At 35.6% G+C, this 17,549-nt stretch overlaps 1 protein-coding gene across 5 annotated transcripts in view; it reads left to right on the plus strand.

Annotated features, from left to right (window-relative positions):
* The window catches only part of PUS10 (pseudouridine synthase 10), a 70,780-nt gene that overhangs the window by 2,355 nt on the left and 50,876 nt on the right, over positions 1-17,549 (plus strand). For all 5 annotated transcript variants that reach the window (XM_023618401.2, NM_001346586.1, XM_023618399.2 and 2 more), the window contains 3 exons: positions 823-963; positions 3,042-3,296; positions 4,029-4,115. In XM_023618401.2, coding sequence (XP_023474169.1) covers positions 838-963; positions 3,042-3,296; positions 4,029-4,115 — 468 coding nt within the window. In that variant the 5' untranslated portion in view covers positions 823-837. The remainder of the gene's footprint in view (positions 1-822; positions 964-3,041; positions 3,297-4,028; positions 4,116-17,549) is intronic.

Here is a 17,549-nt window from a genome sequence, read left to right on the forward strand (position 1 = left end):
GTAATGTTAGTTGATTCATTGGTCAGAAGAATATCTATTTTTGCCCCATCCCTCCTTCCTGGTAAAAGAGAATTATATTGGATTTTACCCCATTCTCTGTATATTATGTTTCTAAATGAGTTTATTCAAATTGCAAAGAGTAGCACCTTGTTTTAGACAGTAAGTACTCAAATATTTTCATTTAATTTATTTGTGTGGGAGGTTTTACTTGTGCATGAAAGGAACAGATTTTTCTCATTATGCTGGTAGTTGGTTGTCATTTAGTTATTTCGTCAAACTAAAATTGATGTTTTTGGATCTACTGATCAATTTGTTTTAAATACTTGACTGCTTAACTATCATTAAGTTTAGTCAAGTATAATATAGACTGATCTGATTACCTTTTTCTAGTAAACCCTTTTAATTTCTAACAGGAAAAGTTTACTGAATTTTCGACTCTGTTCTCAAACAGTACTGAATGGTACAAAATGAAAAGCAAAATTTCACTCTGTGTACTTGCTTTCGTTAGCCTCCTCAGAGACAACCATTCTTGATTATTTTTATTTTTATTTCTTTTGATTGATTGAGTTATGTTGATACACTTTATCATAATCTGGAATGCTAAACTAAGTTCCTTGACAATTAGACACTTTTACCTGATCCATCTGATAAATTTCCTGCAAATTTATGTTTTAATATGCGTGTAATCAAAGGGACATTATTGGAGAGTATGAAATAGTATTTTTCAAATGAAAACTAGTTTTTATCCCTAAAGCTGATGACATAGTTATGAAAGTCAAACACAAAAGATGCTTATTAGTTTTACTTTTTCTTTTTTTCTAGTTATAATTCTTCAATATGTTTCCACTGACTGAGGAAAACAAGCATGTGGCCCAGTTGTTGCTCAGTACTGGTACCTGTCCAAGATGTATCTTCAGATTCTGTGGTGTGGATTTTCATGCCCCTTACAAACTTCCCTACAAGGTATTTTCTTTTTTTTTTGAGTTAAGAAAGTTTCTCTATTTTTAAATGAATACCTGTCCGTTTGAAGGCAAGTGTTTATCCCTACCTCTTCATGAAATTAAAAAACATGTATATATAGTAAAACAATTGCTGATAATGGTAATTTTGGAATTTCCATTACTATAAAAATGTAAGTTCCTTCTTAAGTGATTATATCTAACATTTAATGTAGTGGGATATTTGTGGAGCAGTTTCTCGGTGCATTTAATGTTTGCATAGACTTCTCCTAAAGAGTATCTAGAATATCACAAAATAGTCCTTCTTGCCAGACATTTCTAAGATGTAACAGGAGGGAGTGATAGTCCTGAGATCTTCTATTAAGTAAAAGCATTGTGGATTTGGGAGCCCTTTTTCTTTTTCTGTTTTCTATATTACCATTTGTACTTATAAATAGGAATTTGCAACCCTCTAGAGTAAATGCTTATCATCATCATTATTTACTGCTATTAATAACAACAAAAGTAATATACATAGATCTTTGACATTTATGGTAATATACAGAGAGCTTTGACATTTAATAGAATACTTTCACAAAATATATAACATATTTTGTGAGATAAATTTGATTCTAATAGTGATCTTCTTTTCAGAGGCAGATAGTGATTATATATATATATGTAAATATATACCTATATAAACAGTATGTACACACACACTCAGTTCCCTATAATTTTTAAAAATTGCTTGGAAGTTAGTAATAGCAGTCATTTTTCCCTTGTATTAGTTTTTCCTATTATTTTAGAAATAATAATGAGATCCAGTATTCATACAGGATTATTATATGTCAAGCTCTCATATAATCCTAATAACCTACTAGGTAAGTACATACTATGTCTCTATTTTCAGATGAAGAAACTGAGGCACAGAGAGGTTAAGCAACCTGCCCAAAGTTACACAGCTATTAAGTGAGCAAGCTAGGATATGAACTGTCTGTATGAATCCAAAGCCTAGAATTTGGAGCTAGAAGACATGGATTTGAATCCCAGTTCCACCACTTTCCTCTGTAAATGGGAGTGATGATAACATCCACCTCACAGGATTTTAAGGGACAAAATCTAATAAAGTATGTGAAAACACTTTGAAAACTGGAAATGGTACATATGTTATGATGATTAGTATCTATGTGTATATTCATTTTTACACACTAAGACTATGAAGTAATGACTGGTTTTGTGTAACTCCCCTTACACATTTTTTTTCAGACACATGATAATCTATTATTCTACACATATGTTGTAAGATTTAAAATATGTATTATGTTAAGAGGCTTAGTGTTACCAACTTTTATTTGTATCATTTTATGTAAATAAACATGAAAATATTTGAAGACAATTTTTTTGGTAAATGTACTTAAATTTTGATCTGTTCTATTCATATATATACATGTATGTACACATACATATGTAAGTAGTAGAGGGCTTCTTTCAATTAGTGTATATAAGTGGTATGTAATTATGGTGTCAAATTTCAGCATTGCCAGCATCTGTTTAGCTTTGTTTAGTAAATTACTTTGAAATTATTCTTACTTAATAGATTTCGAATCTCTGTCTAATTTTTCAGATTTCATAATAAATATTGCACATGTGAGGTTTTAGTGATTGTGAGATTATTAAATAACATAACAAGGATGGAAATTCATTTTGTATTTCTATTTTTTAATAATTAGAATTGAAGTGGTTTTTTTTTTAACTGAAATTAGCGAGTGAATGACCCTCACAACAGAAATACAAACCAAATTAATAAATTTGTTAATAGAGCCTCTATGCCTCAGATTTAGGACTTCAGTTTCACTAATATGTGAAACTCTTTTGAAAAAAATATTCACACATATATTATAGGAGTTAGCTAATTCTCTTTTAAATTCCCTAGAAAGCCACTGTTGGCTAATAAAGTTAATTGATTGCTACAGAATTGATATAAATCAACATTGTATAAGTCTCCTACGTATCATAGTTTTTACTCCTATTTTCATGCTTCATTTTACCCTTAAGAGCATCATCAAAGTGTTACTACTATTTTCTTTTAAACTAACTTTCCAGGAGCTACTCAATGAACTACAGAAATTTCTGGAAACTGAAAAAGATGAATTAATTTTGGAAGTTCCAAACCCACCTCTCAAGAAAATTCGACTGCAAGACCTAGAAGATGGGATTGATGGGAATGATAATCTGAGTCAAAATGGTGAGGGAAGTGTCTCCGTTATTGAAGACGGAAGCGTCAACTCAAACTTAAATATATGCAATGTATGCCTAGGGATTCTTCAAGAATTCTGTGAAAAAGAGTTCATTAAGAAGGTAAATAATCTGTTTTTATTATATGTGCAATTATGTAGAGATTTTCAGTCATAAGGCCTAGAATTCTTGTACCTAAAGGAACAATGCCGTTCATTTCAACTTATTTCATACCAATGAATCATTAAAACATTTTGTTAATTTTCTTAAAAAACAAAAGCCTGCTCTTCTCAAATTAACTTTTTATCAACATGATAGCTGAAAATTAGTGAAATATATATCCATGTATTTCAGTCATGAGTGCTGTTCCATTGGAGAAAAATATAGCAGTTTTCCCTTTGCTCTTTAACATAACTAAGGAGTTAGAGAAAACTTCTTTCTTAGTCATGCCTATTAGTGTCTAGAATAGATAAGTCTTACAGCCTTGTAGAAGGTACATGATTGAACATAAGATGACCTTTGGTTTCAAACTGTCAAGTGCACCATATTTGGCTTGACTTTGTTTCAAATCTTGTGTAAATTATGAGATAACCTGATAGAAAACTCTTTTGACCTTCAACAGATTGTTCTGCAGGTAAGTCCTTGCTGTTTTGGTACCTTGTGATATCAGTCTTTAGGGTCTAATTAGCAAATATTTGATTTCAGGGTTTGTGAGAGTTCCCTGCTCAAAGGTGAAAGTTTAGAAGTTTTTCGGTGTCATCTCTTGCACCAAAAATTCATGTTATGAAGATTAGTGTAAAACTTTCGTCAATTCCTGGGAATTTATATAATACTTTTCGTGTAATACTTTTTTAGGTGTGCCAAAAGGTTGAGGCCTCTGGGTTTGAATTTACCAACTTGGTATTTTCAGTCTCCTTCCCACCACAGCTATCTGTAAGAGAGGTAAGGTCATTACAGGCATACAACTATATGTGAAATGCATGCTAGAAATTTCTCCAAAAAATGTAGATGGAGAAATATTCCTTACCCTGTTGTATTTTTCACGTTTTGTGTACTTGTTGAATGTTGAAAGCATTACATTATTATAGCTGCTTAATAATGTTGAGTGAATGAATGAAAAAAAAGCATTATTGGTTTAATTAATTTATTCTTACAGGACTGCCATCTTTTTTAAAGGTCCTCATTCAATAGCAGACATTCATTGAGTGTTAGCTCTGTATGAGACATGTTGGTCAGAGAAAGAGATTTGATCAGGACTCCAGAGACCTTCTGGGGCAGATGTGTGCATTTTATAATGATCCTAGGATGGGGTCATTTCAGTTAGGATGAACCTTGTTATTTTTCCGGAGTAAAATATAAAAAGGTGGCACCTCTTCTAGTCAATGGAAAAGGGGAGATAAATAGCCTCATGTTTATTTTAACTTTTTTCCTTTGTTAAATGGAAAAAAAATAGTCATTACTGTAACATTCTTGTGTGTCAAAACTGACATAAAAACGTAAAACTATCTTTGTTAATACTGTTAAATGAAGTATAGGGAGAATGACCTGTGTAATCTTAAACTACAGTGAGTTCTAAACATACATATTTATATTTATGAAGTGTCTTTCCCCCCAAGAATCCCAAAGCATCGCCAGAACATTACATTCTATACCATTACTTTCTTTGGGTGAGCATATTTATTAGCCCCCATAAGACTGAAGATTGATTTAAGACTTGTTTAAGCTAGGTAGAATGTAAAGAAGAGCTGGGAGGTGAAAAAGAGTAGAATGATTTCAGGTGCTGTCTCTGTTGATGACAAGATAAGTGACCAAATGGAAGAATAAAAGGGACGATGATGATATACTGAAGTTTATAGTAAACACTTAAAGACATTTTCTATTCAATCGTCAAAACATTTCTCATGGATATCATCTTGAGGGTCCACTTTTGGTAGAGAGAAACAGACTTCCACAAGCTAAGTTATTCACACAAAGTTGTAGTGTTTAAGTAACAAAAATAGGAATAAGAAGTATATTTTCTAAATGTGGTTATGTATCTTACCACCATACTCTTCTTCTCAAAGTTTATATTTTTACATTAAAATTTTTGTCCATTTTTATCATTATGTGATTATTTTAACAATATTAATTCAATATTTGTTGAATACGTATGAAGTATTTATATTCCATATTAGAAATAGAAGATGGCGTTTTTGAAAAGAATTATTCAGCTTAAACTCTACCTAATTTTTTGTAACTGATTCTAACCACTGAACTATTTAGCAGAAATATGTAAATATTCAATTATTGGGGAATTAGTACATTTCCCGAGTTTAGTGTGTTAAGTGATTCATTGTTTTCCTTTGTATTAATGAGTAATATATTTTTACCCGTTCATTTCTTAAGAATGATAATTATTTCAAGAAGTATGCAGTTTCATATGCAGTATACTACTTTAACAACCCAGATTTCTTTAGCAAATTATGTTTATGGTTCATTTTGTGCTTTACTTTTATTATTATGTTTTATTACTTTCTTTTATTGCCATCTTATATTACTTCTTTAGAATTGAGATATGTTATGTAGACCAGACTGGATATAAATTGCTTTTCAAACTAGTTAACTGACTTGTTCCACATCCTAATTTAAACAAATTATGTGTTTTCAGAATATTCTTGCATTTTGAGTATAAATTCTGTGACTTCTCTAGAGCCATATTTCTTCTACTTTGTGGTTTTTCAACTTAGCTCTTGTAAAACGTAGAACTTATTTGTCTATGCCAAGAATAAGCATATCAATTTATGTGAAATTGATTGATGCTAGTTCTCTCATAATTCAGAGGAGAATATACAACTGAGCGCTTTTGATTGATTCAGTTTTTTTCTGCTTCTAAAGAAGAATATTATGATCACGGATATATTGATTTGAAAGCAAATGATTTGTTTCAACATGGCTAGTATTGATTATGTTCCTGCTTGCAAAAAAACCAAGGAAAGGGATGACCTCAAGTAAAGGATTTTTTAAAAATTAAAACTATTAAATTTGTGTTAACTCCTCCTTGCTCTTGGCCCTACCAATCCCTTTCTGGCTACAGCTATAACTTTTATTTATCATCATTATAAAAACACTAATTTAAAAGAGTAGAAACAAAAGCTTGCAGCTAGTATAATCATCATCATATTCCACTGAATTTGGTAGAATATGGAGAGAGGGATGGAGTACATCTCCTGTGTGTGTTTTCCTAGAAACTAGCTGATGTGGTCAGGACAGTTTTAAACTGAATACTGCTAAAGAACAGAAAAAACAAGCAGATTAACTGATGAAACCCTGTTAGACAGTAAGTAGGACATGGAAAGCAGAATAAATGGAGGCACTATCCAGGGATTCACAAAAGATAACAATATGGAAACTAGCTGGACATAGTACTTAGCGGCTCCAAAGTCTTTATAACAGCATACAAAATTTAAATGATAAAACTGAGATTATAAAGGAGAGTAATAAGTATCTCATAATTATCATGGTGACTTACTGGGTTTGGGTTTACTGTTTGAATGTAACGATGGAAGAATAAATCTTTTTTATGAGACTCAGGTTTGTTAAAAGGAGAGATGTAATAGTGTGATAGGGCAAGAAATTATATACCTGCACTGAGACCTGAGATCCTGAGAGTGGAAGGATGCTGAACACAATCTAGAAGAGAATAAAAAGAGAGAGAAATGGGATAGATACAGGAGTGGAAGTATGCTGTATGCCCTTTGACCAAGGGAAAAGGTGATGAGTTGCAGACACATGATAGTCACAAAAGCTAATGTATAAGGGACTCCCAGTCTCTAGGTACTTGATGGAACTCACATTTGGTTAAAAGCACATTGTCTGACAACTTTTGGATTGAAACAGTTTCTTCTAGAGTAGTGATTCTCAAACTTTAATATTCGTAGGACCCTTTTCAAAAGTTTCCCAGGCCCCATCCCCAGAGATTCTGATATAGTAGGTCTGGTGGTACCCATGAATTTTCGTTTCCAAGCTCAAAGGTGCTGTTGGTGCTATTGGTGCAAGGACTGCACTTTGAGGACCACTGTCCTCAAGGATAATGGGGGAACTAATCTAGTCCTAAATGAAAATTTAACATTTTAAAATTTTTATTCCTTATAGGAGGGGAGAAACAGACATAATTAGAATATATCCTAGATTTTTTTTTAAGAGATTTTATTTTTCCTTTTTCTCCCAAAGCCCACCGGTACACAGTTATGTATTTTTAGTTGTGGGTCTTCCTAGTTGTGGCATGTGGGATGCTGCCTCAGCATGGCTTGATGAGCAGTGCCATGTCCTAGCCCAGGATCTGAACTGGCAAAGTCCTGGGCCACTGAAGCAGAGCACTCAAACTTAACCACTTGGCCACAGGGCTGGCCCCAATCCTAGATTTTTGATAGGTGGATTTTAAACAGTCCAAATATAAGGCAGTCAAATAAAAATGGCATAAGAATCTGGGCTGGAAGATAAATTAAAAGGATTGGGAGGTTCAGAGAAAGTGTAATTCAGACTTTAATTCAAACCAAATTATCCCAGCCAATAAAAGAAAGCTTAGGGGAAAAAATACATCCCAATGAAGAAGAAATGAGAATTCTTGCTCTCTGTCTCTCTCTCTCTCTCTGTCTCTCTGTGTATTTACATAAACATTTGTATTTATGTATATTTATTTGACTTTTTTTTTGGCCGGGGGGGTGGGGGCGGGTGTAAGATTGGCTCTAAGCTAACATCTGTTGCCAGTCTTCCTCTTTTTGTTTGAGGAAGATTGTCCCTGAGCTAACGTCTGTGCCAATCCTCTTCTATTTTGTATGTGGGATGCCACCACAGCATGGCTTGACAAGCCATATATAGGTCCACAGTGGGATCTGAGCCCACGAACCCCAGGCTGCTCAAGCAAAGCACACAAACCCAACCACTATGCCATTAGGCCAGCCCCTTATTTGACTTTTTATTTTGGAAAATTTCAAAAGTAGTAAGACTAGCCTAATGAACCCCTGTGTACATATCACCCAACTCCAGCAGTTAACAAATTTTTTGCCAACCTGAGATCAATTTAAAAAAAAAAACACAGGAAAAGTGAAGTCAAATTGATGCAGATGTAAGAAGGAGTCTTAGATCTGTAAGAAAGCAGTTGGAAAATAAAATCTCTAATGAGTTGAGGCTTGCAAGAATTGCTAAAGAAGACTTGGGGTACTTAAAGTTATGTTTAGAGCATGAAAAGGGGATGGATATGCTATTTGGAACTGATGGTATATTGCTGATGGATGATATAGAGAAAGCAGAACTCTGAAAATCCTATTTTGCTTCTGTCCTTTCTGTCAAGGAAAATAATCTTCAAATTGAAATGGGTAGAATGATCATTGGTAAGGGAGAATGAAATCTCCACATAGTGAAGTGTCTCTAAATGCATTCAGGTGTTTGGGGCTGGGTGAATTACATTCCAGAATGGATTCCGAAAGAACTTGCATCTGTCCATGATCTTTGAGAGCTTTTAGAAGATCACAGATTTTCCAAATGGTTGGAGACAGTTAAGGGCAGTTCCAGTGTTCCAGAGGCGAAGAAAGTTGATTCTGTAAACTGCCAACTGGTGAACTTGACCCTAAAACCCTGGCAAGATTCTAGATCAGGAACTAAATGAGTCAGTTGTGGGTACTGAGGATAAGGAAGACTTGGTTGTCAACACACCAAACAGAGTTGCTAAGAACAAATCACGCCCTCATCATTTCTTCCTTTTACAGCCTAGCAGGACTGGTAGAGTGGGGGAATACAGTAGCACCAGTGTGACCGGAATTCAGCTCCTCATTTGACCAGGTTTCTTTCTCATGATAACTTCCCAAAAGTGGCAGGAAACATGAGCTAGAAGTAAAGACACTTGGGTGGATTATACCTGACTGGCCATACCTAAAAGGAGCTGATTAATGACTGGTATCAAACTAGACAGTGTTTCTCCACCTGTGCTTTCCAGATCAACCACCTGAAACTCACTTGAGGAAAGGTGGTGAAGACAGATTCTGGGCCTTGTCTCAGACCTTCTAAATCAGAATTTCTAGAGATGGGGCATAGAAGCCCCTTGATGGTTTATGTACACAGGGAAATTCAGGAATCACTGAACTTCCAGATTTCTGATATGCTGCAGGATTCCTATCATATCTTGTCCTGTTCATAATTTCTGTCAGTGATGACATAATGGGAACAGTCACTACAGGTGTGCATGACATGGAATTGAGAGTATAGCAGACAGGTTGAGTGTTAGAATTGAGATTCAAAAAGATCACAAGAATAGGGAAAATCTAACAAGGTGAAATTTAATAGGAATAAACATAAGTTCTTATATTTGGGTTTAGAGAAACAACTGCTAAATAGAGGATGAGGCAGGAGGGGCTTAAAAGCTGTGTTTATAAACAAGGTTTAGGTTAGTTAATAGCCCAGTAAGATTAGGGGTGTGATCTACATAACCTCTTTGGATTTTAGTCCAAATACTAGAAGTAGAGTATCTGGAAAGAGGAAGGTGATAATCCTCTTTTACTCAGTGCTGGCCATTCCTGGAGTGCCACAGTCAGATGGAATGCTCTACTTTAGGAGGAAGAAGGAAAATGGGAAGGCATTTTGTGGTAGTCCACATCCTAATCCCCCCAACTTGTGAATATGTTACCTTACATAAGAAAAAGGGATTTTGTGGATGTAGTTAAGGTTAAGGACCCCGAAATGGAGATTATTCTGAATTGTCTGGGTGGGTTCAACCTAATCACATGAATCCTTAAAAATATCCTTCCTGGCTGAGGTCAGGATCAGAGGACGATGTGGTTACAGAAGAATGGTCAGAGAGATGCAGTGTTGCCCACTTTGAAGATAGTGGAAAGGACCATGAGCCAAGGGATGTGGGTGGCCTCTAGAAGCTAGCAAAGACAAGGGAATGCGTTCTCCTAGCTGAGAGCCTCCAGAAAGGAACACGGCCCTGCTGACACCTTGGTGTTAGCTCCCTGAGACCTGTGTCAGACTGCTGACCTAAAGAACTGTAAGGTGATCCATTTGTGTTGTTCTCAACCACTAGGGTTGTGGTAGTTTGTTATAGCAGCAATGGAAAACGAATAGACATTTAGAGGAGTGCATTCAGAATGGTGGAGACATCTGAAACCTGGTCCCAGGAGCCACTACTGAATGGACGTGGGTTATTTAATTCAGAGAATAGATGATTTAGTAAGATGAATTTACTCTGCTTAAATATTTGAGGGGTTTTCTGCTGCAGAGATAGAATCAGGAGGGAAATGATTTTCGGCTGTAATGACTTACTCAGAACAGGATAGATTGTTTTCAGGGATGGTGAGTTTTCTATCACCAGAATGTTTAAGCCGAGGCCGGGCTCCTACTGGCAGAGATATATAGAAGGAAGGTGTGCACCATATAGTTGGTTAGACTAGAGACTTCGTTCAGTCTTTTCATCTCCAAGATCCTATACAGTTTTAAGAAAAATATTGATTATAGTAGTTATTTTTCTACATTACGTTATATTCATGATTGATTCCTCTAAACTTCTACACCACGTTAAATTAGTGCCACATTAAAATTACTGTACAATACATGACTCAGACTTATGCTAATATTAGGCTAAACTTGCATATATGGGAAAAGAGCATTCCATTAAGCCATTTTAAAACTAAGTGCTTTAAAGTCCTTTTAATTCTTTCCAGTTTCTCTTTACTAGTGGAGTCCAGTAGAGGGCAATATTGTACTATCAGTTTGCCTTATTGGTCCCTCAGGGGTAGTGTGTGGGAAGCAGTGCTCACTCTATCCGCTGTAAGTGGATATAGTGTCTTTTAAATGTTACTTTGGTTATATGAAACACCTACTTCTTGATATACAACTTGATGTGGTTGGAATTTTATTTGTCAAATCAGAACATTTTTCTTTTCATTTGTTATACTTTGTAATATCTCCATACTTTGCTCTAAGTAAAGTAGCCAAGAATAAAAGCAGTACCATTTCTGTGGTACCAGTTTATATTTACAAAATTGTCTTTTCTTAAATTCTGACGAAGGCGTATTCAAGACTTTGAATTTTTACTTAATTCTGTAACCAGTTTGGGATCATCATCTCCTCAAGAATCTAAAGAAAGCAATGAATCCTTTGTCCTAAAAATGCACATGTTCAACATTTTTGCATGTACTTATAGGGGCCTCTTAAACTCCAAACCCTGAATCTAGGATGTCTCTTAATTGGATACTCCAGTAATTTTCCCCCTCTGTAATTGATTCATGTACTTACTTTTTCTAAAGGGCAATGTTTTTTCTAATTATGTTTAAGCTCATAGAACAGAATTTGATGAAATTGCTTTGACTTAAAGTACAGAGAGCTACACTTTCAAGTTCATATTGTGTGTGCAGGCCTGAGCTGGCTGTCTTGATTCATTAACCCGACTCTGATTTAGCATATGTATTTTCTGCTTTTGTTCACTTTCCATGACTTCTCAATTTTTATTTTGTCTGACAGGCACCCTGCCTGAATCAGTTTTTATTCTCCCTCTTCACCATATAAGACCAACTGAAGGTTCACTTTAAGCAATAAACTTTTTTCTGAGCTTACTAAGGAGTTTTCAGAATTTGTAGCCCTATTTTTTAATAGATTAGTTGGTTAGAACTTGTTTCAGTCCCTGTATGGTCCACTTATCCATGCAAAGCATGTTTTTACAAGGTTGCTAAATGAAGCACTGAAAAACATTCATAATTATAGAAATCACTGTCTTTGCCCTTAGGGATCTTTAAGTAGACTCTTCATGGATGGGTTGGGGGAATAGTAACCTTGCTCTGTTTTGGATATACAGGCTGCAACCTTTAGAAACTCTTCAGAGGACATGCAGCAACTCAATCCCATCTTGCTTATGAAAGGTAGCTCCAATAGCATGCCCCTGTGAGCACAACACTAGTGTATGATAGTCTGCATTGTTAGAATCACAGACTCATAGGTCTGTAGGAGACCTTGGTGATCACCTAGAACAAGGTTCCCGGCTTTTTATGGCGCTCATTGAAAAAGGATGATATGTATAAGGTTGTGATTTGTCAGAGTTCTGGCCATGCCACCACCCAGGTGTAAATCCACTGACGTCTATTGAGAATCACTGATGAAGAGTCCAGGAGTTCCCAATCTTGTATATAAGGTGATCCCTTTTAATCTCTGAAAGTTTAATGGATCCCCGGTGTCTGTGAATTGGAAAGAAGATATGCTTGAATGATTTTTTTCAGCTTCACAGATTGAGACCACTTCACTAATCATCACCCTCGTTTGAAGAGGAGTTTGCCCAGTGTGTCACATTTATTGGACACACTGCTTCATGGTCTCTTTTGGTTTGTTTTTAAACCACACCGTCTCTCCATCCTGTATACTTATTTGTGTTTTATTTACCTACCTTTATTCTATGGGCATTGCCTTTTCTTAACTACTCCAGTTATTAAGCCATACACACGGGAATGTAACTAAGGATCAGGGGACACAAGAATGTTGAATAAAGGCAGAGCTGCTGCATCAGAGGGAACATGGGATTAGACTTGGGAGCAGGTTCAGGATTCTGTCTCTTGATACACAACTAGGACATGTGTTCCAGGGGAGAAAGGATGAGTGACATGGCGATTAGTCAAGGTCTGTATAGAACCCAAGTCCTGGTTAGGATGGGCAATCAGAAGTCCAGATGTCTTGGAGTCAGAGCAGGTATTGTAGAAATCTCATAACCCATTATTAGGGATGCAGGCATAAAGAGCCCAACATATAAAACAAGTGGCATACTGCAAGGAAAAACGAATCACATGCCTGGGAGTGAGGTGCCATAGTGAAGCAGAACTAGAAGCAAGGCTAATTCTAAAGACCACAATAGTATAATGTATATCGGATTCAAGAACGCAGTTGGCAGGATATTCATACATATGTTTAAATACTTAAAGATGTGCGTGCTTACTTGCTAGCTTTGCTTTTTTCTTGGCCTGAACCGGCTAAGTATAAGGAAAGGAGGCAGCAAGAAAGAAGAGGTTGCTGTGGTTAATCCACTCATGTGGGTAGTTGAGAGGTAGCAGGGTACACTAAGAACATGAGGCAGCCTTAAAATTTTGAAGTTTATTGTTTTAATTTGGGTGGTCTTATTCTTGTGAATTGTCACATTTTACATCTTTAAAATTTACAGTAAGAAATGGTAATATAACAGAATTAGTAGGAATACAAGGTGAAGTAAATCCTTTTCCTTTAAAAATCTATTGCCCCATCAAATGCAGCATATTATCACATTGCTACTTACCAACTGTTGAGTTCCTTATCTAACTTTTTTTTTCATTAATTTTAGGACTACGTGGCCTAGTAGACTAAGCTTCAGAAAAAGGGAACTCCTAATTTAGACTCTGCCTATTTCAGATTTGGTTACATAGAGAAGTCATCTCAACCATCCTTTTTTCTGATATCACCACCATGTTTTAGACTTAATAATTGTAACCTACTGAGTTATTATTGTTTTTGAAAAATCAGAATAATGATAGCAAAAAACTGTGTGTGTGTATATATACAAAGTGATCATTTGTATCTGAAACAGCCACACCGCAATGTGTGCTTATGTTTAGAAGCAGCAAGATAAAACCTCTCTTAGGAAAACAAGAAGTAGTAGCTGCCACCGCTTACTGAGTATTTATACGACAGTGAGAACATGTGCCCTCTCATTTAATCATAACAACCCCTTGAAGTAGGTAGTGTTATTATCCCTATTTACAGATGATGAAATTGAAACTCAAAGTCACATTGCTAATAAAAAAAAGAGCCAGAATTTAAATGCTCATCCATCCAACTCCAAAATTTGTGCTTTTCATTATTGCTCTGCCCTACATTGTGATTTGGCCAGATTTCAGAAGTGCGTTAGCGTGTTTCTGTGTTTATAGGAATTAACGTAGGTTTTGACCTTCACTGGTGTTTTTGTTTCTTCAAATGGTGCAGTATTTTCAAAGTTAGGGAAAGGATCCTTGGAAGCAGAGCTCTTGTAATATTTTAACAAGAGTAATAATTTAAGATGTGTGATGATAAACCACCAGTTTATTTGGTGATTCTATAAACTATAACTTTGAAAATAAAATTATACTTTTTAGCTCTTTCCCATCACTCTTGTGTTCAAGTTTTGTTATCAGATGACTGGAGTAGGTACATAGGAGGTTTTGGATCAAATCTTATTACAGCAGATGTCTTAAAATAGAAGAATTTCCAGTCACTTTTATGAGGAGCTACTTTTGATTTTCCTTTGATCTTAGGAAGACTGGTATATATGTGTGTAATGATGAATTATGATGTGAAAGTTCCTTAATAATTGGAGATGGGAGTGCCACTTAGGCTGTCAGCCACATCCTTTTGTCATGTGTATGTCCAAATGTCCAAGAAGAGGGGCCTGGTGGTAGGTGCCACCCTGAAGTCAAAGTAATCCAACTTCATTATCCACTTGTCAGAAACTTCTTTCTTAAGAAATAGTACTGGGGGCCGGCCCCGTGGCTGAGTGGTTGGGTTCACACTCTCTGCTTTGGCGGCCCAGGGTTTCACTGGTTTGGATAGCAGGCGCGGACATGGCACCACTCCTCAGGCCATGCTGAGGTGGCGACAGATGTTAGCTCAGGTGATGATCTTTAAAGGAAAAAAAAAAGAAATAGTACTGTACTTCTTTTCTTTAAGAAAAGGGGAAGAACTGCAAAATAGTTCTAGAACAGGCTTGTCATTTAAGTAATGTTGATGAATGGTAGTGCTGCAGCTGCTCCTGCTTCTTTTTTTAAAAATTAGCTTGCAGTGCTTAAAATTATTGAAAGTTATCTTTATAAATCTTCCCTTTTAAATAAAACCTAGTCTGCTTTTCCTCACCGATAATGATAAAGGGTCAACACTAGAGGAATCTGTTGTCTAGAGCAGATACCATTCCAGGCCCAGGTGGAAATGCTTATTGAGAATTTTTTTCCTAAGAAAAACTGAGTATCTTTCTCCTTGCTATTATTTATTTTTTTATTGAGGTAACATTGGTTTATAACATTATATAAATTTCAGGTGTACATCATTATATTTCGACTTCTGTATAGACTACATCGTGCTCACCACCAAAAGTCTAGTTGCCATTTGTCACCGTACACATGTGCCCCTTTACCCCTTTGCCCTCCTCCCACTCCTCTTTCTTTCTATTATTTTTAATATGTAAAGTTACCTAACTTTTTTAATGCGATAAATATTTTTCAACCAATTTGGACACTCTCATCATTTATAAAACTCTCATGTAAAAGATCTTAGTTGAACATTGGATTGCCGTTTCACAGCGCCACTTCCTTTTTACTGCTTGTAGCTTTCAGTTTAACAATTAGTGGGTCAGAGATCAGCTGGATATGTGGCAGTCTCTATAACTCTGGCAAGAGTGCTCAGAGCAGGTACTGGCAGAAGGAAGAGGGCAAGTTTTTTTTTGTTTTTGTTTTTGCTTTAAATTTTTTATTGAGTTTATAGGTTACAGTCTTGTGAAATTTCAGTTGTGTATTATTGTCTGTCAGTTGTGTTGTAGGTGCAACCCTTCACCCTTTGTGCCCACCCCCCACCCCCCCTTCCCCTGGTAGCCACTAATCTGTTCTCTTTGTCCACAGGTTTAAATTCCTCATATGAGTGCAGTCATACAGAGATTGTCCTTTTCCATCTGGCTTATTTCACTTAACATAATTCCCTCAAGGTCCATCCATGTGGTTGCAAATGGGACGATTTTGTTCTTTTTTACGGCTGAGTAGTATTCCATTGTATATATATATACCACATCTTCTTTATCCAATCATCTGTTGATGGGCACTTAGGTTGCTTCCACATCTTGGCAATTGTAAATAATGCTGCAATAAACATTGGGGTGCATAGGACTTTTGGAATTGCTGACTTCAAGCTCTCTGGATAGATACCCAGTAGTGGAATAGCTGGATCATATGGTAGTTCTAATTTTAATTTTTTGAGGAATCTCCATACTGTTCTCCATAGTGGCTGCATCAGTTTGCATTCCCACCAGCAGTGTATGAGGGTTCATTTTTCTTCACAACCTCTCCAACATTTGTTACTATTTGTTTTAGTTATTTTTGTCATTCTAATGGGTGTAAGGTGATATCTTAGTGTAGTTTTGATTTGCATTTCCCTGATGATCAGCGATGATGAACACCTTTTCATGTGCCTATTGGCCATCTGTATATCGTCTTTGGAGAAATGTCTGTTCATGTCTCCAGCCCATTTTTTGATCAGGTTGTTTAATTTTTTGTTGTTGAGTTGTGTGAGTTCTTTATACATTATGGATATTAAGCCTTTGTCGGATGTATTACTTGCAAATATTTTTTCCCAGTTAGTGGGTTGTTTTTTTGTTTCAATCCTGTTTTCCCATGCCTTGAAGAAGCTCTTTAGTCTGATGAAGTCCCATTTGTTTATTCTTTCTCTTGTTTCCCTTGTCTGAGAAGACATGGTGTCCGAAAAGATCCTTTTAATATTGATGTCAAAGGGTGTACTGCCTACATTTTCTTCTAGAAGCCTTATGGTTTCAGGTCTCAGCTTTAGGTCTTTGATCCATTTTGAGTTTGTTTTGGTGAATGGTGAAAAAGAATGGTCAATTTTCATTCTTTTACATGTGGCTTTCCAGTTTTCCCAGCACCATTTGTTGAAAAGACTTTCTTTTCTCCATTGTATGCCCAAAGAGGGCAAGTTTTTAATTTAAATATATATGTAAGGCAAATTAAAGAGTCATTTGTTTTTATTATATCATAATTTAAAAGCTATTCATAAAAGTAACTGTTGAAGTATTGACATGATTGAAACTCTTGATTCTTTTTTCTAGTTGAAGCTCAGTTTATCTCTGAAGTGGTCATTAAAATGTTACTGTATCTGGGTAGAGATAATACTGTATCTGGGCAGACAACTAACTTGGGTCAGGAAAAGTAAAATGGATTTTATTTAAATGTGGTCATGAAGCATTTAAAAGGAAATGAAATAATTAAATAGATACAAAGGTGTCAACACAGGTAGCCCTTTTATTGTTGTACTAAGAATCATAATATAAAATGGTTTCTGTTTAGAATTCAGTTCACATCTGGGATTTAAATTTTCTGTGAAGCTAAGGTGTTATGATGTGTGTTGATCATATGATATTCATTTGGTATTATCACTGTAAATTTATATTAGAAACCATGAGATAGTGATTTTAGTGAGACTTTGGATTGTATTTCTGAAAACATCACAGAAATCTTCTACCTATCAAGCAATTGGGCATGTACTCTGAAGCCCTATTGAGTAAATCAGTAACCAGGCATGAATGCTAAATTGGTATTCCAAAAGATTTTTTTTAATGCCACAAGTTTGTATTCAGGGCACTTC

Source organism: Equus caballus, chromosome 15 (genome assembly GCF_041296265.1).
Source record: "Equus caballus isolate H_3958 breed thoroughbred chromosome 15, TB-T2T, whole genome shotgun sequence".
Lineage (NCBI taxonomy): Eukaryota > Metazoa > Chordata > Mammalia > Perissodactyla > Equidae > Equus > Equus caballus.